This window comes from Dermacentor albipictus, chromosome 1 (assembly GCF_038994185.2).
Source record: "Dermacentor albipictus isolate Rhodes 1998 colony chromosome 1, USDA_Dalb.pri_finalv2, whole genome shotgun sequence".
NCBI lineage: Eukaryota > Metazoa > Arthropoda > Arachnida > Ixodida > Ixodidae > Dermacentor > Dermacentor albipictus.
In genome coordinates, this window is record NC_091821.1 from 246,617,589 (window position 1) to 246,639,545 (window position 21,957).

General features: G+C 41.9%; 3 protein-coding genes across 18 annotated transcripts in view; 1 reads left to right on the forward strand and 2 right to left on the reverse strand.

Annotated features, from left to right (window-relative positions):
• The window catches only part of Nagk (N-acetylglucosamine kinase), a 37,567-nt gene extending 37,356 nt beyond the window's left edge, over positions 1-211 (reverse strand). Inside the window, exon 1 of the mRNA XM_065431103.2 lies at positions 58-211. Within this exon, the coding sequence (XP_065287175.1) occupies positions 58-83 (26 nt within the window). The 5' untranslated portion in view covers positions 84-211. The remainder of the gene's footprint in view (positions 1-57) is intronic.
• A 1,172-nt stretch (positions 212-1,383) lies between these two features.
• Positions 1,384-17,577, forward strand: Scgalpha (sarcoglycan alpha). 15 transcript variants are annotated; one of them, XR_010564111.2, is made up of 13 exons: positions 1,384-1,519; positions 2,050-2,188; positions 2,280-2,372; positions 2,465-2,607; positions 2,685-2,757; positions 2,908-3,106; positions 5,773-5,953; positions 9,273-9,487; positions 9,840-9,854; positions 9,924-10,067; positions 12,496-12,585; positions 15,315-15,415; positions 17,476-17,577. XR_010564111.2 is itself a non-coding variant. In XM_065431097.2 (12 exons), the coding sequence occupies exons 1-11, from the start codon at positions 1,499-1,501 to the stop codon at positions 12,566-12,568; spliced, it is 1,296 nt and encodes a 431-aa protein (XP_065287169.1). In that variant the 5' UTR covers positions 1,384-1,498; the 3' UTR covers positions 12,569-12,585; positions 17,476-17,577. The 15 variants fall into 15 exon arrangements, 6 of the variants coding, with proteins under 6 accessions (XP_065287169.1, XP_070387246.1, XP_070387249.1 ...); XR_011511122.1 differs by having other exon boundaries at positions 9,931-10,067; positions 12,496-12,764; positions 15,299-15,419; XR_011511123.1 differs by having other exon boundaries at positions 9,931-10,067; positions 12,496-12,764; positions 15,315-15,419.
• Positions 17,572-21,957, reverse strand: part of LOC135901344 (astakine-like) — a 33,553-nt gene continuing 29,167 nt past the window's right edge. The window contains exons 4-5 of one of the 2 annotated variants that reach the window (XM_065431101.1): positions 21,707-21,921; positions 17,572-17,821 (exon numbers count right to left, since the gene is read on the reverse strand). In XM_065431101.1, coding sequence (XP_065287173.1) covers positions 17,798-17,821; positions 21,707-21,921 — 239 coding nt within the window. In that variant the 3' untranslated portion in view covers positions 17,572-17,797. Of the gene's footprint in view, positions 17,822-18,673; positions 21,922-21,957 lie in introns of those variants that run through there. The other variant, XM_065431100.2, reaches the window with a different exon arrangement.

Consider the following 21,957-nt stretch of genomic DNA (forward strand, 5'->3'; position numbering starts at 1 on the left):
GTAAGAATCGTTGAGCTGTATGTAACGAAATTAGTAATCAATCGGCAATCAACCTACCCTTCGACGCCGCCGAACAGCTTCATCGTTCTTCGATGTAGCAAACAAAAAATTGGCAACGTGGTATGTGTATCCACAGGTGTCACACCGACTGTACTGCTTCAACATATACGGGATTTTATAAAACGCACCAAGAAAAAAAAAATCGTGGCAGGTAAAAAAAAAAAATCCAAGTAGCTGCCTACTCACTAAAAAACCCGCCCCCCGCCCCCTTTTTTTCTTTCTTTTTTTTTTTTTGGCGCAACGTGAGCCTTGCAAAGGGTGACACAAGAATGTGTATCACGTGTAGCTACCCATATATCATACCGCGTCGTTTCCTTTGCGCTATGCGATTCTTGGCATTACACCTTTACCGGCGCTATGCATGGCGCAGTGCCAGGGGATGTATCAGATACGTTGAACGGTCAACCAGCTGTTTTTCGTAGCAAAAAGGCATTTGCATTTTTAGTGTGCCACAGAAGCGCTGCCACTGCGCTCGAGGAGAGTACCATTACAGCCATTACTAGTACTACAGTGGCTAGAATATACTAGTACTGCGGCACGTGCGCAAGAAAACAAATCGTGTCCGATACAACGAGTATAAATAATTCTTTGAAATTATTACGCGTTTATTTACTGCATTTGTCGGCTTGCAGTAAATCGTTGCACACTTTTTACAGCATGTGAGCGTAATTCTTTCTGCTGTAGGCCCGTTATGAAATTACATAAACATTACGAAAACTGCGACTTCGGCACGCGCCCGCTGCGCGTGCACTGTTCAAACAACAACAGTCACAGGATCCTGAATATTTCGCTGCGCGTGTTCAAAAAAAGGTTTTGCGCTCAGCACTCCACTGTTCTTGCTCAAACTTTGCAGAACGGTCACATTTTGGCGTCGACTTCGTTTAGTATAACACTTGGCACAGTTAATTGTTAAGTTTCTAAGGAAAAAGTGGAAATTTGCCTCCATTTATGGGTATGCCAGCTGCTGCCGCGACGGCGCAAGCATAAACTTGTGTCGCCACCTGTCCTCATCTGCAGAAAGCGGCGTTTCAGGGAGCGCAGTCGCCTGTTCCAGGAGCGGGCAACACGCGGCAGCCCATATATTGACTCTATGCGGCAGCCCTCCCTCAAACGCTGCTTTCTACAGGTGATGGCAGGTGACGACACAAGACTGTGCCAGGGCCGGCTTTTCAGACGCCGTTTTTCCCATAGAAAAAAATAGTTTCTCATTTTTGTCTTTAAAAAAAAGCAACTAATCGTGTCAAGTGTTATACTAAACAAAATCGACGCCATAATGCGACCGTTCTGCAAAATTTGAGGAAGAACAGTGCAGCGTTGAGTGCAAAATCCTTTTTTGAACACGCGCAGCCAAAATAACTGCTCCATATAGAATGCATGGAGTGCAACGTACGAGTGTGCTGCGGCCTGGTGAAAAACTTCGGAGTGGACTGCTCCCATTATGCCCATTCTAAAACAATTGGTACGGATTAGAATAGACGTGTACAATGGGCATGCTATTCTTACTATAATACTATGGACATGCGAGGGACCTTGCATGTACTGTACACTCATCTACAGCTTTTTAGCACCCGCCACCACCATCTCAAGTGGTAAAAATTAGCCCGAAGTCCCCCACTACGGCGTGCCTCATAATCAGATTGTGGTTTTTGCGCGTAAAACCAGTAAAACTCAGAATTAAACAGTTGTTTTGCTGGTACGGATAGAAGCTCTCATATGCGTGCTTCCACTTAGGTGGGCCCTAGGGGCCGCCAGGGTAGCTAGGGTCCCGAGCCCCGGCTACAGCCTGAATTCTATGGCCTGAGCAAAGGAGCAAATGTTTCGCCTGAGCTGCACAGGTTTGATGAGCGTTTGATATTGGATGTTTGAGTGATCGTTTATTTTGTTATGTGTTACGTGCCTTTATCCTATGCATCCTTAGTACTGGCGTTCGAGGGCCTTCTTTTGGGTACGGAGCTAATCGATTAGCCATCGGTACGTACTCCCGTACAGCTAAGTTCGGCGGAGCTGCTCCTGAGCCTCCGCGCATCAGCAATCCGTGTTTCGGAGAGGAGAGGCACAAGCTATAGAACCATGTCGCTACTGAAGGCGCTTGTTTCAGCGACGTTCTTGCTAAGCTGCAGCTGTTTCGGTGAGTATTCAAACCGCCTAACTGCATTATATGCTCTCTATACATCTCGTGAACCAAACGCTGAATTTCGCATTCGGCTTATGTCGCACAGGTGCGAAACTCCAAGATTTCAGAAACCAGGTGCTGCAGACTACTGAAGTTTTTCATTTTTATATCGATAAAGATATGTTTGACGCATCAATAGGTACGCAATCGTGCTTCGTATGAAGAAGATTATTTTAAAAAGCTCACTTGGTGTAACGAGTGATCATGTGGCCTATCTTTATTATTCAACAGATAGCTATGGGCGCACAGAATTTAGAGCTGCTTTGTTAGGAAAGCCGGATCTACCAAAGTGGATGTTCCTACGGCAAACAGGCAATTCAAATAGGGCACTTTTGTACGGTTCGTATCAAGACAACGGAGAACTCAATATTGAGGTGAGTTGTGCGTTATTATTTATTATTGTGACAAGTGGTTAAATGTTCCTTTCTTATTTCTTCCTGATAACATTAAGGTCTTTGCCATCAACAAGTACAACTACAAAACATCTCTTCGTGTAATTAGTCTTCAAGTGGAAAAAAGACCTAGTGAGTTTATCATATATCCTATTTCAAATGACATACTGTGGCACGCTCATCTAATCAGCTAGGTGCAGCTCACTTGTTGAAGATATCGATTATGGTGATCTGTAATGTCGTATTTTCATTTCTCCCTTCCTCTCTTTATTTGGTTTTCAGGAGAAGCACTTTACGAGGTAGAGATGAAGTTCTTAAATCTTAATATTGAAGACCTCTTTGAGGGTGACTGGCTGTCCGACTTGGAAGAAATTTTTCGAGATCACTTATGGAAAGAAAGCCCAGTAATCTATGTGACAAAAGTGGCTTCAGTGGTGGACATTGGTGGCAGGGTACCTGTAAATCCAAAGGACAAGGAAGGGTAAGCCTGCAGTGAAGTTAATAGAAGGGCCTTAAGTTATGCTTGTACAGTTAGGAAGAGAACCTGTAATGCAATTTCTGAGCACTGAACCATGCATCCTTTTTTTTAAAGGTATGCTACTGCAACCTACCAAGGCTTTGTCTGTGCAATTGGAATAATAACGAATAGAACTCGAGAGAGTTGGATTCCATTCATTGAGGCTAAAAGAAGCACAACAGACAAAGAATGCAGGATGAGCACTGACTGCAGCTGTTTATTCTGGAAAAAAAATTGTCTATATCTTGCAAAAAAAAAAAAGTCCAAAGGAAATTTTTGTTGGCATCCTCTCAAGAAGCTTTCTTTTGAATTTTTTTGTTGCAACATAGATACAAATTTCAATTTTTCGTGGCATAACTTGTTGAAAGTCAGCATTTTCCTTGTGTGTTTGTAGTCCTTTGCTCTTTTTCTATTGTGCTGTTAACCACAGTAACCAGGTAACGAGATCCTGAATAACAGAATTGAGTCTGAAATGTTGAAATTAGGCAGAAATGAGGCTATTGCATGGCACAAAAAAATTGTTTAGATCCCATGCAGTGTGAAAATCAGTGTTTGTGAAGGTTTTATGAGCCAGTAAGTCAGAATGGTGCATTACAACAGGAGGCGCGCTGCAGATATTTCAGTGATGAATGCGTCCCTTAACCACCTTAGTGGAACTTGCTGAGAAAACCGAACTTTTATTCAACATTAAAATGTGTTGAATCACAAGACATCACATGCTTGACCTTGCAGGAATGCACAGCAAATTTCAGCGACAAACACGTCCCATAACATCCATCTTCATCATCAGCTAGAAGATGTGCATGCTCACAAAGCACTGGTTTTCATGAGGGAATTTCGTAAATGTGATTGATTTTGTCTCTTTAGGCATATGGCTGTGCTGGAGGAACTGTGTTATAAACCAATCATTGGAAATTTAATTTCATCATATACATAGACAAGGTGTTTTTACGAACACCAAGTAATATTTAAAAATAGCCGTTTTTAAACGAAAAGACAGTTCCTTCAGAGACATGCCATCAGTGATGGCAATGGTGAAGTGACGAATGATACATGGTAATTAGTTCTTGATTAACTAGAGCACAATAATTAACTTTGATACTTTTAATTTCAGTGGCTCATCATAATTAGGAAGTTGAAACGAGCTCTCCGTACGAGCCACATCAACTTTTGGATCTGGAAAAATGCATTACTTGCAGAATTGTGTCATGACAAAATTCGGTTATCGCAGTGCGTGAAACCGAAACTGGGAGGCTGCAGCGAGTGTAAAGCCACACCCCCTCGAGGTGACATTCTGCTTATGTCGCTGAGCAGTGGCCAGCCAATGTGATGTGACAGCTAGGAGCACAGAGCCTAGCTTGCTGGCTGCCCGATGCTGGATGACGTAAGAAGAATGCCACTTTGATGGGTGTGGCTTTGCGCTCACTGCAGCCTCCCAGTTCGAATTTCGTGTGCTCTGATAGCCGAATTTTGTTGTGCCACAATTTCACAAGGAATCACATTTTTCTAGGTCTGAAAGTTCATATGACTTGAGAAAACCAGCAAACGGAGAGTTCGCTTCAATTTCCCAATTATGATGAGCCCGCTGAAACTAAAAGCCTAAAAGTTAATTTTAAAAAATTAGCGACTAATTAACATGTATTACTCGTCACCTCATTGTTGCCACTACTGACAGCATGTCTGCGAAGGAAATACGTAGCTGGGGGACAGAACTGAGGTAATGTTAAGTGCTGCATGACTAGTCATGCAGCACTTATTTGTATTTCGCTGACTTTCTTTCAGGTTTGGAGAAACTTTTATGTAGCAATAGAAAGCTGGATTGGGAATCTTTCAGGATATTCTACAATTTTCTCATCGGCACTTTTGCTGTTTATAATATTTGAGAAGTTGATTAATTAATAACTAATTATGTAATTTGTCAATATAAGAAAAAAACAGCCCGACTTGCTCCAAGTGATGGCAAACCTCATTACCTTGGTTCTGTCCTGCTACATAGCAGTTGCATGTTTAAAAATTTTGGCACATGTGGAACACATGGTGTGTGTGCATGTGTACATGTTCGTGTCAAGATCACCCTCAAGGTCACATAATCTTGTATGCTATGGGGGTTATTAGATTTGAACGTTACACAACTCGCACAGTCTTTAATAGACTATCTATTTGTAAACAGAGGGATTAAAAATTCTGCGTCTATGCAGCTGCTTTGTCTCGAAAAGAGTAAATCACTGATCTATGGGTATGTTATGATATTTGATGTAAAGCAATATGTACAAAATAATTGATCCTGTGTTTGCGTGGGCTCTGTTTGTGTTGAAAGATTACATTAAGCAAACACTACTAACTTGCTCGGCAATGAATCCTTCCTCCCTTAGGCTTATGGATTAAATTGTTTACCCATTGGTGATCATTCTATTGAATATTTTTCTGCATGTTGTTAGTGCTTTAATCTAGGCACTGCTGTCATGAAAAGGGCAAAAAAGAAAAGTGATGTTATGCAGCTCATCAGCAATTTGTGCTTCAGGATTACCGAATATTTCCTTCAAAAGTATCATTGATAACACTGCTAATCTCCGAAAACAGAATATTATCAAAGAAGCATTCATGTGTCATGTAGGGCATGACTCTTTCAGCATAGTGGTACGCATTGGAGGGACGACCAACTTTTCTCAGGAGCTGCGCACTCTAGAAGTTGAAGCCAATCAACTGCGAAACAGGGTCTCTTGTCCACGTGACTACAAACGAACATCTGCTGAGTACCGTTTTCGAAGTAGGAGCTTTCTGCCTGACTGGTGTGGATTCCGGCTAATCACGGTGAGTAATCTTAACATAGCTTTAAATGTGTCCCACTGAGCAGTTGCATTTAGAGCCTAAGAAAGGTCTTGGGAGATAATGTAACTGTCTCCATGGTATGCGAACTGAAAGGGAAAAAAAGACCTATTCTAGAACAAAAGAACATCAGCTCAGCATTTATGAAAGGTAAAATTTCTCCTTCCTCTCCCATCACTTTTAATCTTTAATGAAGTTGGCACTTTAATCTTTTGTGGTGGTGCAGTGGCTGTGGCGTTTTGCTGCTGAGCACGAGTGTCACGCATGGGGAAGGTAGAACTTCACCCCCATCCACTTTTCAAAATCCTCTAAGGGGATTGGAGAGAAAATGGGTGTGGAGGGAGCGCATTGGCTCCCTTCAGGTGTAATTTTTCCTTCTGATATTTTCTTGCTGTAACTCCTTCACAAAATGTTATTGCCTTGCTTTAGCCCCCTCATAGAGCACATGAGCTCACTACTAAGCTCACCAGTACTTTCTAATGCGGACATTAGCCCGCTAGAATGCGATGTGAGAGCTTTGAATGTACACTGTGTTGCACATCCACCAAACCTTGGGTTGCAAGATCTGTGCATGAAGATTCACATTTTTTGGGAGTTTGTTAACTCCTTCACAGACTTAGCTTCATGAAACCTCGCCTCAGCTGGTTCAGGCAATTTCAAAAGGAAGGAAATCTTGCCCTCAGGCAGTTCTGTAGAATGAGATGCAAACTGATGGAGTTCTCACTCCTGTCCTTATCCAGTAATTTTACCGCAATGGTGCTATTCTGCTTCATGCTTTTATTTCATGAAGACAGTGACCCAGGAGCAAAGGTGAATGGGTATAGAAAGAAACTACAGAATTTTAATTTCTATTTCATGCTAAGGCTTATGCTTCTTGCCTTTGATGCAGAAGAGCTAATATTGAAGGCTGTAAAACAGCGTTACTGGCTCTGCCATGATTTTTCTTGTTATCGGAGCAATGCAACAACTAATGCAAAAGAAATAATTGAGGTTGGAGATCCAAGCATCGTGAAAAGCCAGGTGAAACTGCGCTATAATGAAAATTCATGTTGACACTGGAGGATTTCTATTCTTAGTGCTACTGTCTAGTTATAAACATGGCACACATTTCACCTACGCAATCTGCTTTCCAGCAAAACTGTGGGATAGTGACATGAGTGAAGTTATTGACAAGTACAGATAACGGCACCTATGTGCAAGTTCTATAAAGAGGATCTTAGTGCAAGTTGTCTCCAGCTTCAGAAGGATATGTTAATTGATGTAATGAAGAAATGTGATTTGTGCTTCTGCTACATATCAAGATGCGAGAGATAGTTTTTCAGAAAAAACAATGTTAACCTTAAAGGGTGCTCTTACCAATGGTAGTTAGGCTTCCTCGAATAGCACTGAAGATCCTGGTAACTTTCTGCACATCAGAAAGGGATTTCTCATGCCTTCGGAAGGTTAAGACTTGCCTGTTTTCATCAACGAGGCTGGAAGCATTAAATCATGCTACCTTACCTAACTGTCACAGAATAATGGCATGGCACATTGACCTATATGCTATGTTGTAGCTAGTGAGTTATTTAGCGAACAAGCAGTTCATAGAGAAAATGTGTTTCATGTTGCAAGTTTACGAAGATTGTGCTTTGTATGTAAACGAGTATGGATTGCAGTGCTTCAAGTTTGCTTAAGGTGATTTCATGCAAAACCGTTTTGTTAGAGTGAATTCTGTACAGCGGACCCTCATTTTTATTAAGGATATAATTTACGGGCTATGTCTTCTCCGTTGTGCATGCATTTCTTGCTCAAGTTCTTTATCAGGGCGCCACATTTATTTTTAATGGGCATGCTGTCATCTGCATAAGATATTAAAAAGAAATTAGCTTCTGTACTCTGCTGGGAGAGGAGTCATTGCAACTCCTAGCCTAAAGCTGTTTAGCTTTAGTAAGCTCGCAACAACTGGCACATTTATGCAGCTTTGCATTGCCAATGGCCACTGTACTGAAGGCTGGAAATGTGAATTGGGATTTTTATGTTTTGCAAGTGTCGCATAAAAAAATAAGACCATAATAAACTGCAGTGATTATGTGGGAATAAAGTAAAAAGTACATGTGCACCTTCAGCACACCTGTGCAGCACATCTATTAGCACCCCTCTGGCAAAATTAAATGACCACATTGCTTATAGCTGAGCACAAGGCTGGTAATTGGGCTTTGATTTCTGGGAGCTTTTCTGCTCCCACGGGGACATATTGTAAGAGTTCGCACACAACAAGTTCCTTATGCATGTTGTAGAACCCTACACTACGTACAGCATCTCTCGTAGCTCTGGTAGCTCTTGCAGCTGAGGGATAAATTAGTTTGGCAGATTCATGTTTCAAAATTTCATCCATATTTCTTACTGTTTTGGTCATTGTGGTTGATTACTTTCAAAGAAAATGAAATCCAGTCTTCTCCTTTTTGGATTCTGCTACCATGGCATTGAGCCTGTAAAGTCTGGGTGAAGTCATGCATTTCACAGCAGTTTGTAGATATATTTTTATGCGTAAGTCCACAAGAGTCTTTGTTTACTTTCAAATGTAATCTAGCTGCTTTAGGTATGCTTTATATAATTGTTTTTCTTGATAAACAATTATATAAAGGCTACAATTTCTTTGGCACCTGTGTGCTGCCGATATCACTGAAGTTCACCCTTTTGATAATTCGTGGTAGCATTCTTGCTAGAGGCAAAAGGTCTTTTTCTCTGCTCCTTTCAAGGATAAAAAGTAAGATAGAAGTTCAGTGTGGAGCACTGAAAGGTCTCCAAAGGAGACATGCTGTGGTATTGAAATGTAACCACGTAGTGGGCAAAGCAAGCACCTCTCCTCTGAATAAAAGTGCCATTACCTGTGCAGAGAGTTGCAGATTCAGTGGAGTAGCAATATAAGAATATGACAGCTAACTCTTTGGTATAGAGAAGGGACACTTTGGTGGTTGCAAATCAGCTGTATGCAATTCCGGCTGCTACCCTCTGTGGTAGCCCTGTGGCTATGGCATTGTGTTGCTCAGCTTGAGGTCATGGATTTGATCCCGGATGCAGGGGCCGCATTTCGTTGGGAAAAAATGCAAAAATGCTTATGTACTTAGATTTAGGTGCATGTTGCTGAATTTCAGATGGTCGAAATTAATCCGAAGTTTCCTGCTACAGCTTGTAAGATCCCAGAATTAAATTTTTTTTTAAACTCTAGCTGCTATGTGAACCAGCAAGCTTGCATCAATCTTGCCTCGGCTCCTTTTGGCACTAAGACCTCTTTGCATTGTTCGTCAATTCATCCTTGGTGCAGCTGCCGGAGCAGCTAGATGGTGAAGGAATGATGCAGCACCAAGATGCTGCCTTCTCACCCATCCCACTAGAAGAGGACAGCTATAATCCACCCGACATGGGCCACCTGCCCCGGAGGGACTTGCTGGCAGATTTTCTGCTCTCTCTACTACTGCCAGGTTTTGTCACAGCTATGCTGCTCAGCACACTCACCTGCTTCATGTGCTGCCAGCACGAGTGAGTGTATGTTCTTACCTACAGCGACCATGGAGTGACAAGCGTATCGTTTGGTCAAACTATGACTCTGGTCTGCCGTAGTTGTATCTTGATGGGAGCAGAATACAAAAACACTCATGTACTGAGCTTTGAGTGCCTGTTAAAGAGTCCCAGATGGCCAAAATTATTCTCTTCTATAGCGTGTCCCATTGCCTCTGTGTTTCTTTGGGACATTGGACCCAATCAACTAATAATCAGTCACAAACAATCATTGACAGACGTGTAGCTTGCATGTGAACCCAGAAAGGCTCAAGATACCACTTCACAATTGGTTCTCTGTTTTGACCCCCATTTTTCTTGCCCTTATTTTCAGAGAGGATGTCCCGAGGTGAGGAAGCTGCTGCTTCTACATGACTGTTGTGTTGTCCCTTCCCTCCGTGGCTGACATCCTGTGCAGTACGCAGGTGGAACAGCACAGCTCCATTGAGCGCGCCACCAATGCCCTGCGCCAAATGGCCACAAAGCGTAATCTCTCCTCGGCAGCCTCATCTCGAGTCCATTCCCGTGCTGGCAGCCCCCTTGATGCTTCACTTCCTCGGCCGTGCGTAACCCCTAGCTCTTCCAAGTCTTTTTGGGGGACCATTCTGACATATTAGGGCTGGGAATTTGATTGATAAACCATGCAATTAAGCATGGCACTTAATTTGCAATTGACTTTTATTGATTATTCGGGATGTGCCGTAAGGAAAGAAATCACAACTTAACATTCGGGCAGCTTTATTTGCTACAGTGTCTGTGGCGTTCTGCTGCCAAGGCATGAAGTTGGTTTCCAACTGTGGTGGCCCCATTCCTGTGGGTGAGGAATACAATAATGTGCACTAAGCTTCTGGTTCACATTCAAGAATTCCCCAGGCGGTAAAATTAATCCAGGAGCTCCCACCCGCCTAGCAGTTCTCATGGCCAAGGTGTGACCCTGAAGAATGCCATAAGAGAAGGGTTTCACAGTGTCTGAGCAATGCAGTCATGTGGAAAAAACTTGACCAGACCATGTGTAAAAGATAAGTGTGTTCCTTAAGTTACGTAATAGTGAGTCTGTACATAAGCAGTGCCCTCTGGGACGGCTTACAAAGTATAGTATGTACAAAATATAATACAGCTATACAACTTCTGAATCAGCAAACATTTCTTTTAAAAAGACTTTGTCCTCAAAATTCTTGCCCCTCGCCGGTAATTGGCTTCAGCAATCTAAGTCACAACAGCTATAGTTTAAATTTATAGCCTCCTGCCTTAACAAGTTTTCTAACTGCCCATACTAAAAAAGAAAAGAGAGAGCTTCGAATATGGAAGGAGCTTACAACCTCTCCATGGTTTACGGACTTTAAAATCCTGCAGGAAAACCACTAAAAGTAGGAGGGTAGTCGGCACCTCTGTACTTTGGAGCATCACTTTTTTGTTGAAGCATTTTTCCTACATCCGTGGTAGAACATTAAAAGCTTAAAAGAAGTGTAACATAATTAAGTGCAGAGAAACCATATAGGAAGATCGCCAACATGCTCTGGTTTTAACCAATAGTCCGAGGCACCATAGATCATGTCAACTTCCTTTACAGCAATGTTGAAAGGTGTTGCTGTGTGATGGTGCAGTGAACACCAGTGTCTTTTATTCACTGGTGCCGACCAATGTCTTGATTTCTTGGACAGATTAAAATAATAGATGCTTCAATATCAGTGCTGCAGCAAGCACTGAAACCATCTGCCGCCACCGCTCTGTACGGCGGACAGAAGGAAAGCAGTAGCCAAATTTCTGTTGTAGGGCACCATTAAAGCACTCCTGAATTTGGAAATGTTGTATACAGTTATTGACAAGGAAGGTCAGCAACTTTGACAATCAGTAACAGTGAGTGTTGGGTGCAATTAAAAATTGTCTGGGTACAGTGAGCTAATCACAGTTTACAAGATCAATAGTGGGTAGGATGCCCGGCCAGGCTGCGGGAGGTGTGTGGTTCGATCTCCCCACCAGTTTATAAGATGGGTACAAGCAGACCCTCTGCCATGCTTCCGGCTTTCCAGGGGCAAGTCTCTTGGGAGAGGTTTGCATAGACCATTTTGCTTGGTGTGCAAGAACCAAGACAAATAAAACGCTTAAACAACTCAAAAGGAGATTGGGCCCACTCCCATGGTGGCCATTTGGCATCCCAATGCACCCATTAGGTGGGGATGCTGCAAGGTTGGGAACGCCCCTTTTCAAGTGTTGAGGACTCATAATGGCTGAGCACCTGGCCAGGAGCATGCTTGTACCTATTTTACCGGTAGGTATCCGGTGGCAGCTCTAGTCTGCCTCCCCTAGCCACGGTGTATGCTCTTCAACAAGACCATCATAGGACAAGGGGCACCCGAACACTACGTACATAATCTCTATAGGGCCCCCTTTTGAGATGCGAACTCATACAAGTAGTGGAGCACCAAGCCAGGGAATATCTCTAGCCATTAGAAAAACTGGTGTGTTTCCAGCACCACTGGTATTTTAATCCATTACATCCCACATATGAGGCCGAGGCTGTACCACTAGGTCATCGCTGTGGCATTAGGAGATCCCCCTACAGACCAGAGCTTTGGGACCTCCTCCTGTATATTTTGTTACTGTGTATATTTCCGAGAGTGAATGAATAAATGTTTCTTCTTAGCATATGCACCAAATTTCCCAGTTGAATATATTGAAATGCAGTGCTATCACTTCAAGGAGGAAATCTGATATGCACTGCCTGAATAGTTGTCAAACATTTTACCGTGATTGAGAAAAAGGTGCACAAAAGCGTACCTTTCTTTCTATTGCAATAAATAAATATAGGAGTTGTTGCCACTTGCAGTTTCTTTTGTAGGGTCTTTCCTTTGTGCAAGTGTGACCAACCTTTGGACAAAGGTCCCCCATTGAGAAACTTCATTGCACCTTAATATCATTCAGAAGGTAGCAGAATTGGCTTTATACCGTTGTTTTTCTGAAATGACATTTTTGCTGGCTTGTTCGTGTAGGTCTCGGCAAGGAACACTCAAGCTTCGGGCCCTCCCACCACCACCATACTCTGCTGCCCAGAATGATGCCTGATTCTGGAGATGAGCATGGTAGGAACCTAAGACAAGCTGGTCCACACTCATCCCCAGCTTGTCTTCTTTAGCCGAAGCCATTAGCAAACTTATGAAGTAGATCTTAGCTTTGACTGCACATAGCTGCATCTTTGGTACAAGTCCTTCATTGGCTATTGACATCTTGCGAGCTTCCACGGCAAGAGGTAAACATATAGGTATGTTCCATTTCTTACAACTCCAACCTTTCTTGTGCCAAGTCTGTGTGACCTTTAGCATACTGGTCCTTGAAGCTATGTCATAGCCTTTGCATTTCATTTATCTGGCAATTTAAACCAACTGTTCATTTTGTTTAGTGAATGATTTCGTTCTTGGGAAAATAGTTGTGAAGTCATGTGGGCCATGAAACTTGTATGTTGTAAAATCTGATCTTTTGTGGAAGTACGGACATTATATATACATTTGTAGAAACCTGGGCTTAGTACTTTGCATTGTGTAATTACTGTGAACTCATAGTGAGCATCAATATTATTTATGGAAGAAGCCAGTTTCTCATTATATGTCACTTGTTCACAATTATGTTAGCCCAGACGTGTTAAAAAAGGCTACCTTAAAGAAAACTTTCCTACAATATATTTGAGTTTTTCTTTAATTGAATAAAAGTGATGTACAAATTATTTCAATATACTTGACACTGCACAGAATGGAAACTGTGGAGAAGTTAGGATGGTATATTTATTGTGTCCAGGCATGACAAATGCACAAGGCTCTTTTCATGTGCATCACTATGTTTATCAGCCTTGTAATGTTAGTGTAGGGAGTGGACATTGAAGTCACTAAGAAATATTTGAGTCTTCATCAATGGGACTCACACTATATGAGAACAAAGAAAAACTGCGCAAAAAAGAACAAGACAGAGAAAGAACCACACGACACACTCTGTCTCGACTCTGTCTTGTTCTTTTTTGCGCAGTTTTTCTTTGTTCTCATAATGTCATACCAACTAGCCCCTCACCGTATGTTACTAGACTTCACCTCGCACTATAGTTGTGAAAAAAAGAAAAGGTAGCTTGCTTTTGAACTATGGCTGCCACTGCTCTTGAATGACCATTACCAACCGAATAATGTGGCAAATGCCATAAGAAGACCCCCTTCCCTCTCTCTATCTCGCCCTTTGGTACTGACACAAACAGCAAGACCAATTGTTTGCAAAGCCTTGTTCATCCCTTGCACACAAATATAAATGTCTTCAAAATTCAAATAACTTCCTAGTCAGTCAGTACCAAAACATGGCAGACCTTTTAGCCAGTAACAGCTGGAAATTCACCGACGTTGCATTCTGCGAAATTCTAGAGCTTTGAAATTGTGTGTCGGCCATGTTACTGCAGTTTCAGCTGGTTGTCATTTATTTATTTTATTTATAGATGTGTAAAACATGTTGGTGTGTTTTCCTTAATTTGTTCCTCATAATGTGTTTGAATTGGTCTTTCAGCACACTAAGACTTCAGTAAGTGGGCAGTAAAAAATGTTGATGACTATAAATGGCAGCGTTATAATTTTTATTTAGGCAACAAATGCACACAGCTTATAGTACTTACTTTGTGGTGTTCCTGGTGTTATTCTTCTTTCTCAAATGCCGAGATATCAAATTTCATATAAAATTAATATATAACTAGGGTTTCCAACGATGCCAGTTTTTGTAGGGCTGTCTCAGCTCTTATTCAGGACTCCCTAGTCCGAACTTGGCCTTGCCATGACAGCCATTTGTGTTGGCGATTCTCAAATTGAATATTGTTGGACAGCAAGGATCACTCCGTGCACCTTCTGCGACATTCATGTTGCTTGTGACCGTGCAAACATTGTAAGCTATGCAGAGCCTTTTCAGTATATTTAACCTTGGCAGCAGTCCTTTAGTGGAGAGTGTATTCTTAATCATTAAATGTTTCCTGGAGATGACAAAAATGCATGCTGAAAGGGAGTGTTGCATGGCTTAGCCTAAATTGCCTCCCACATGGTCATGGCCAAAATCACATCGAGAGGCTTCCATTTTCTTCACACAATGCTAACCTATGCGACATATAATAAAAGCAATGGAAAATACATGTGAGACTGGCTTTTAGTTGTGGCTTGGCGTGCTCATGTGCATATAAGGAAGTCATGCCCATACTGCACATTAGTATTTTACCTAGCACTTTCCGACTTTGTAACACTCCATCAAAGGTGCTGCAAGTGGAGTGGTTTTGCATGGCTTCCAAGATAGCAGCACACTGCTCCGAGAGCCGCCTGCACAATGCTTGATGCAATGCTGTCATGGAAGCCATGAGTTTGGTATTTTACAGTCTTTAGTGGAACAGCTTGTTCACGAGCTGAGCTGGATCGCCAAAGCAAAGCCTGCTGCATAAAATTTTCAGCATCATATTTGTGGTTTGAGGTGAGAACAACGAAACACTCATTGGCACTTGCATATAGAGGCAGTGGTATGTGCACCACAGCACCGGAAACTTCCAAGAGGCCATTGGTGATATTGAAGGGTGCCATGCATGGACACCAGCTATTGCACAATTGCATTATGAAGAAAGATTGTGTTTTAAGTATCATGAACAGTAAGTAGCCAAGACAAGCGCAACTTCAAACAAAAAACCAAAAACAAATTCGTTAAAGTGCAAATTTTACTAGCTCATTTTTCATGTATTCTTGCCCCAAATTCTTTTCGAGTTGACAGTCCTATGCATAAGCGATATCTATTATGCAGTTGCTTGCCCCTGCAGGCGCTTCTGATGAGGAATATGCAATCTGAAAATGCATTTGCACATGGAGAGACTGAAAGGCTCTGAATGTTGCATACAACTGGCCAGAGGATGTCAACAAAGTAGGTGTGTTGATGCTTGTCACAATTAAAATGTGTACTAAAACTGTGATTGTTGTTCATTTCATGCTTGATTCAAGAGTTTGTTGCTCAAAGTTAAGCAGTTTGCTCACTACATGACCTTACTGTGACTGGGATCTGAAAGGAGCAGAAATCCACAATGTCTGTTGCTGTCAGCTGGCCACTCCAAATCAGTCGAACACTCAACTATTCCTGTAGATGCTCTTCCAAGTTCGAGATGTCCTGCTGCTGCAGGCACTGTGTGAGCCATCACTGAATGAGCTTGGAATAGCTTAGTTGAAGAGGATAAGGATGGTTCTACATTTCTCATAGTAAACTTGTCACATTAAGGTACCTCATTTTGCTTTTGTCTGTGGATTTGTTGCATTGATCAATGAGAGGTTTTGCTGTTCTTTTGCTGGATCTCGATAAGTTGCATAGCATTGTAAAGTCTTAACCCTTTGAGGGTCTATTTTTTTCGCCATATGTGACTGCCCAGGGTTGATTTTTTTTTATTGCAGATTCCAATTTTTCTGAGGGACCTATTTCGAAAAAAAATTACAGTAATTGTTCTTGGGTGACTGTAAAGTGAGAAAAAAAATATATTGCATTGGTATATATGTACTGTTTATTCATGAATAACAATAAAAAAAGGAAATAAACTTATAAGAATTAAAAATTTGATGCATTGTTATACACAGAAGGCTTAGAAAATGTGCACACAAGAATATTTCCCAAGTGTCAAGTATTCCTGCTCTTACACTAATATTTACGTCCATAGCGTAATCAAACTGCGTAGGTGAGCGCACTCAAGGAAACTGGTTGTGTGCTCTTTAAAAAAGCAAAACGTGCGACAAACTTCCGCTAATCTTCATCTTATCGCCAACCAGAGGCAATTAGTTTTTGAGAGTCCAAAAAGAAAAAATGGAAACGCATGCACGGTGGCATCTTATGTGCACCCCTGCGAGCACTAAACGAGCGAGAAACAGGCAGTCACCCTTTGAGCGATTAGTAACGAGATAGTCATAAGTTTTGCTAGCGCAAGAAGCCGAAACTGCTCGCGGAACAAAACCCAAACCGCCGCCCGCGCGTGCGCCAATGCGCAAGCGGTAGTATATAGATGTGCCAGGGCAAACTAGCTCCAAAACAAACCGTGCAACAAAAACTGAGAAAGGGAGGCGCGAGAAAAGAAATTCCCTGTATTCCCACATAGTGGCAGCTCAGGCCAGAGAAAGTTAGGAAATTGGCGCGCATTTTAAACGTACAGATGGCGCTGTAAATATACGGCATCGACCATTTTGTACTTTTTCGCGGCTCCGTATATTTAAGTCATTGACCCTGAAAGGGTTAAATTGATACAGTCTAGCACTATTAGCGGTCATTTTCAGTCTTTCATGAAATGTTACCAACAGCACTTTCTGGATATATGTATATAATAGTAGTTGTGTTCGACTTCATTGCCACCATCACGATCACGTAAATTACAGCTACCTTATTTTTATCATTGTGCATTTGCATGGCATTTGTCCGTTTTATTTGATTTTGCTTCTGCCTTGCAGCAGAAGCAGAGTAAGCAGCAAAGCATTGAGACAGCATTTGGACAGTTTTCCTCATGTGCATTAAGAATGCCAGGATGTGCTAGATGACACAAACTCCTTTGCCTTTCCTATAGAGCTCCTCTTGTGTACTGCAAACATTTTCTTAAACTGAGCTTTACGGGTGTATCTTTGCAGCACACAACAGACCTCCGTTTCTATAGTATCAGTGACCAGTATGAACCTGCTTAGACTTAGTTCTGTGAAGGACTGAAGCAAGCTATTTTCCCCTGAATTAGCTGTACTAAGTTTCAGAAGAAATAAGAGTTTTATAGATTAGTAGATGAGGTCTGGTGCAACAGTCTGCGTGTGCCACCAGTCTGGAATGGAAATGAGTAATACAGGGCTTGCTGTAAAACTGCGATGTGTCTTGCAACATTTTTGAAGCTAATATGTCCATCACAACGTAGTTATATTACAGCAAGTAATTTCAGCTAGCCTCTTCATGCTGTACCGTTCACTTCACAGGAAAATTGCAGCATGCAGAAATTTGGGAGAAGTTCATCCATAGCAAGAATGTTCACAAGATGTTTGCAAGTTTGCCGAAATAAAGGTGTCTTACCCTTTGTTACAAGTTGTACATAAATGTTTATTGCAGAGGAACAGCATACATAGTTCAACACTAGGCACTAGTTATTTTGACCAGTGTTCTAAAAGTGCTTTACAGCAGTCTTCAGTACTAGTTGCAAATAATGCAATGCATATTTTTTCAGGGGGATGGGGGAAAGGGTTGGCGGACTGTGTGTCGAAGTGATCCACATGAACCTCTTCTGCACCCAGGCAACTTTCTTTAAGGGTCCAGCCTGGTTTTATCCTGAAAATGCCACTATCCTAAAATCATGCACTCTTTGGACACACATCAAATAAATATAAAGACATGGACATGGCTATTTACAAATATTCATGAGATAAACATGTAAAGAACCGTAGGTTTGTTCTGTGCACACACAAATTGAAAGTGCTGTTTCAGATTTGAAATGGGCAGCACACCCAGAACATTGAGTACGGTCATTGTGAAACAGTTGAAAAAGCACTTAAGAGGAAGCTTTAGCTCGGGCCTAACTCCAATGTGGCCTATTCAAATACATGTAAAATGCAAAAACGCTTATGTGAGATAACCCCTGGACTGATTTTAATGAAATTTGTTGCATTTGAGAGAAAGCTAAATTCTAGCGACTGCTGGAAGCGAAATTTCGATTTAGGGCCTGGATTTTGTTGAAAGCATTTTCAAGAATTCGAAAGTAAAAAAACAAATGGAAGCACGAAGTTTACACATTAATAGCTCTCCATCAAGAACAGCTATCACGGTTCAGCAAATAGAATTCATTAGATCATTAAAAGTGGACAAATTTGATGTGTCACTTTATATAGTAAGTGAATTTGTTACGTTGTGTACAAGGGTTCTGCAAAAGCTTTATTTCCATATTGCTAAATTTTTCGAGATTCATGTGTAACATACTAATATTGTCCGCTTTAGATATACCATTAGATGCAATTTACAGAATTGTGGTATCATTTGTCCTTGCTGAGTTACAGAGTTATAAACTCGATAGTTTTGTTTTCTGAAAATGTGCAGATTTTGCCATTTTTAGTAAAAAATTGACAACCTAAATGAAGATTCGAGACCAACAGCGACTAGAACTTAAGTTTCTTAAGTGGTTGCCTAGAAAAACAAATTCTCCTTTAAATACACGTAAGATACAAGCACCCAAGCGAAAGCTTCCTCCCAAGTTCCTATTATGCTACATGATAATGTCTGTTGATGTGTAATATGTAACCTTGCCTTCGTACAACTTCTTGTCACGAATGGCAAGTACAGCAATCTAAGGTCTTGCAAAATAATATATGCCCTGGTGACCAGCTATGCATTACAGGAGCCTAGACAATCCTGGCTAGAGAACAGTGCACAGCCCACAGCTGGTCTTCCTCACCTCCAGCAGAGCTTGTAATAGAAATCACAGCAGCAGTCATCACAAAGCAACTGTGAAAACATACCACAGTATATGCAGTTGGACATGAATATAACAAATTACATAATGAAAATTCAAAAAAAAAATTTGGTCGGTTATGTTTTATTTCAAGAAGTATTCTACTGCTACAACAACCTAAAATGCAAGATCTGAGACAATATCAGTTATGGCAAAATCAGTAACTGTTCACTCGCAGCTCTTAATATGTATTCTGGTCGTGAAAATGTAAAATACTTCGATAGAGCAACTGTGTCCAGTTTCTCAATCAAGGCACAATTAAATATGTGCACAGCTTGGCCAGAGACTTGGCTGCCTCGCAGTTGGCAAGCCAACATGCCGATCCCACATGATCACACCGACTCCTTGGTTGGTTGTAACAATCGTGAAAAGTACGATTCTGTAATTCAGCATTCCTCACATGCCACGCATCAGCAGTGCAAGCTGCCGACGGGCCGTTAAAATTGTGCCATAGGAAGCATCATGTTGAAGTTTCTATTGCAAAGACTCGATTGCAGTTTTGCTATAAATGTGTATGCTTATAACAAATATAGGATATAACGAAGGTGTTTGTGTTCTTTATAGCGAGGTTTGACTGCACTGCCTTTTTGGTTATGCGAACTTTTGTATATGGCAACCAGACTTCACTGGCCCATGTTGTGAAGATGAAACTCTTGCCTATGCATTTAACTACGTGCAGGGCTTTCCCCCACCCCAATCACATTTTGTGCAAAATGCACATATTAGAGTGGGTTGCAGCATAGAAATGTGCTGCTATGTGTAATTGACACACCAGAATTAATGCACAGCAATTTTTTTTTTTTTGGAACAACATTTGGAATGCCAAGGTTGAGTGTGCTGTCCTGCAGCACATGGTGACAAAGCCAGAGTATGACACTAGGCTCTACTACAAGTCTCAAATAGAGAAAGAATGGAGATAGAGGAGCTAGAATTGTGAACTCATGTCTGAGCATTGGTGCATTTAAATGGAAACCTTGTCTGGTATACTTCGGCACTATGCAGGATGGCATGAAAACATTGGACATGGGTAGCTTTGCCAGATTACTATGGTGTAGTGATGAGGTGGGAGACAGATTGCAAGTTCCAAAGTACAAAAAACAAACACAGAAGATACAGCGGCACATTGCGGGTTAAGCAGTGGCAACTTGGGGATAGAGCACAGGGGCCTTGTTTATTTGTGTACAGCTTGTGCACTGCTGTATAGACGTGCAGTAGCAATGTGCATCAATGTGCGAACAGATTTTTATTTTGGCAATATCTTCATGAACTTTGCTGAAGTGTTAACTTCAGTGAATAAATTGTAATAACTGTACCATCTGTATACCTACGCTAATGCTTCAGAGCACATTTATGCTTCAGTACGAACCATTGTGCACATTTCGTGAAGATAGCCTTCTGTTCTTGGAGTTTTCTTAATATTTATCGTTAAAAAAAAATTGTCAAGTGTATGCCTCACCAACCAGCTACATGTTTCTAAATCCACTTGCAAAACATCCCATTGTACAGAAAAAAAAGATGGAGGACCTTCATGCTTTTTCAAATGCTCAAAACATAAAACAAAATTAATGTTCTAGCAGAGTCTTCGTACTTAAAAAAAAATAATTGCATATAACAGGCATTTCTCATACAGAAGCTAGCATTACCCTTGAGCTCAAATGTGAACGATGATGTGGCGAGGAGTAATACAGCATAAATATTTTGTGGAACTATTATGCACCACACAGTAAACCAGACATGAGAGAAATAGGTCTGAAGGTAAATTCAGCTTTTACATGCTAACAACAGCACTCGCTGTGCAACGTCGACTGTGTGAGCAACTGTACTCCATGCAAATTTGACTTGCGTTTGACAATTTTGTTGCTGAAAAAACTATTAGCAAGTTGCCAGTGTTGCCACAGGTCCCTTGCTTTGCTCACAGCAGCACACAGCAATGGGAAGACACCACAGATCAAAGATGAAAGCAGCAGCTACGAGGTCTAGTGAGCAGATTTACTTTGCCATACCATAAGCATGGTGGATGGCGCTTACTGCAGTGTCGATAGATGGCACTTTATACCCAGCAGGGGATAAATATCAATTACATTGAAGCTAGCCTGTCCTCAATCAGCCAGAGTATGGGATGCAATGGCACTACAGCGTTTGTTTGGTGCGCAGCATCTGGCCACATTCAGTACACACAACCTCCATTACAATGAAAACATACAGGCATATCACAGCTAAAGTGCTTGCCGCGTGCCAGCAAAGTTTTGGGAAGCCGGTACATTGTCCATAAGGCTCGTCTGTGTGTATGCCTGTTATTTGACCAGGAGAGGGCTGCGGTTAATGACAGAGGCAGTTCAGCTCGGTCTATACATACCTAAATGCAAATGTTGAGATCACGCTGTGTTTAGCACACAAGCAGGTGCCATGCTATCGCACTTGCCTTCAGAGAAGGTCTAGTGAAAGTGAAGCCCATTACTGCCGATGATGTGCATGCATGTGTAATAGTGTGTGTGTCTCGCCTCTGGTGGTGGCAGGCCCACAAACAGGTATGCAGGATTGTCAAACACCTGAGGATGGGTGTTATGCGGTTCATGTGGAGCACAGCAACCCGTGCTGTGGACTGGGGGAAAAGGCAAGGCAGGAAAGTTTGAATGTATAAACAGGGATGGGAAGACAAAGCATGCCTATCACTGGTATTCATCATAAATGCCAGTGAGGTCATTGCCGACCTGATCTCCCAGTGTAGCTGGCTGGCACTGGGCCGTTGTGCAGTGCAAACCGCCAGCACATGGGCAAAGCAGCGTGTAGGTGGCACTGTTCTTCTGCTGGACACCTCCATTGTATGGGTACCAGAGGGTGCGGTTCTCGGGCACATTGTAGGGTCGGCATGTGTCGCCGATCTGGCCCAGCTTCCGGCATTGTGGCACACTGTAGCGCTGCATTCCTGCAATTTGACACAAGTCTTGAGTCGGTATGTGTG

Bases quoted from the DNA above. Each gene is read 5' to 3' on its own strand.
- Scgalpha (XM_070531145.1), top strand. From the start codon at position 1,499: ATGCCCATTCTAAAACAATTG. The intron at 3,107-5,772 runs GTAAGCCTGCAG...TGACTCTTTCAG, and splicing joins AATCCAAAGGACAAGGAAGG to CATAGTGGTACGCATTGGAG. The intron at 10,068-12,495 runs GTGCGTAACCCC...TTGTTCGTGTAG, and splicing joins GATGCTTCACTTCCTCGGCC to GTCTCGGCAAGGAACACTCA.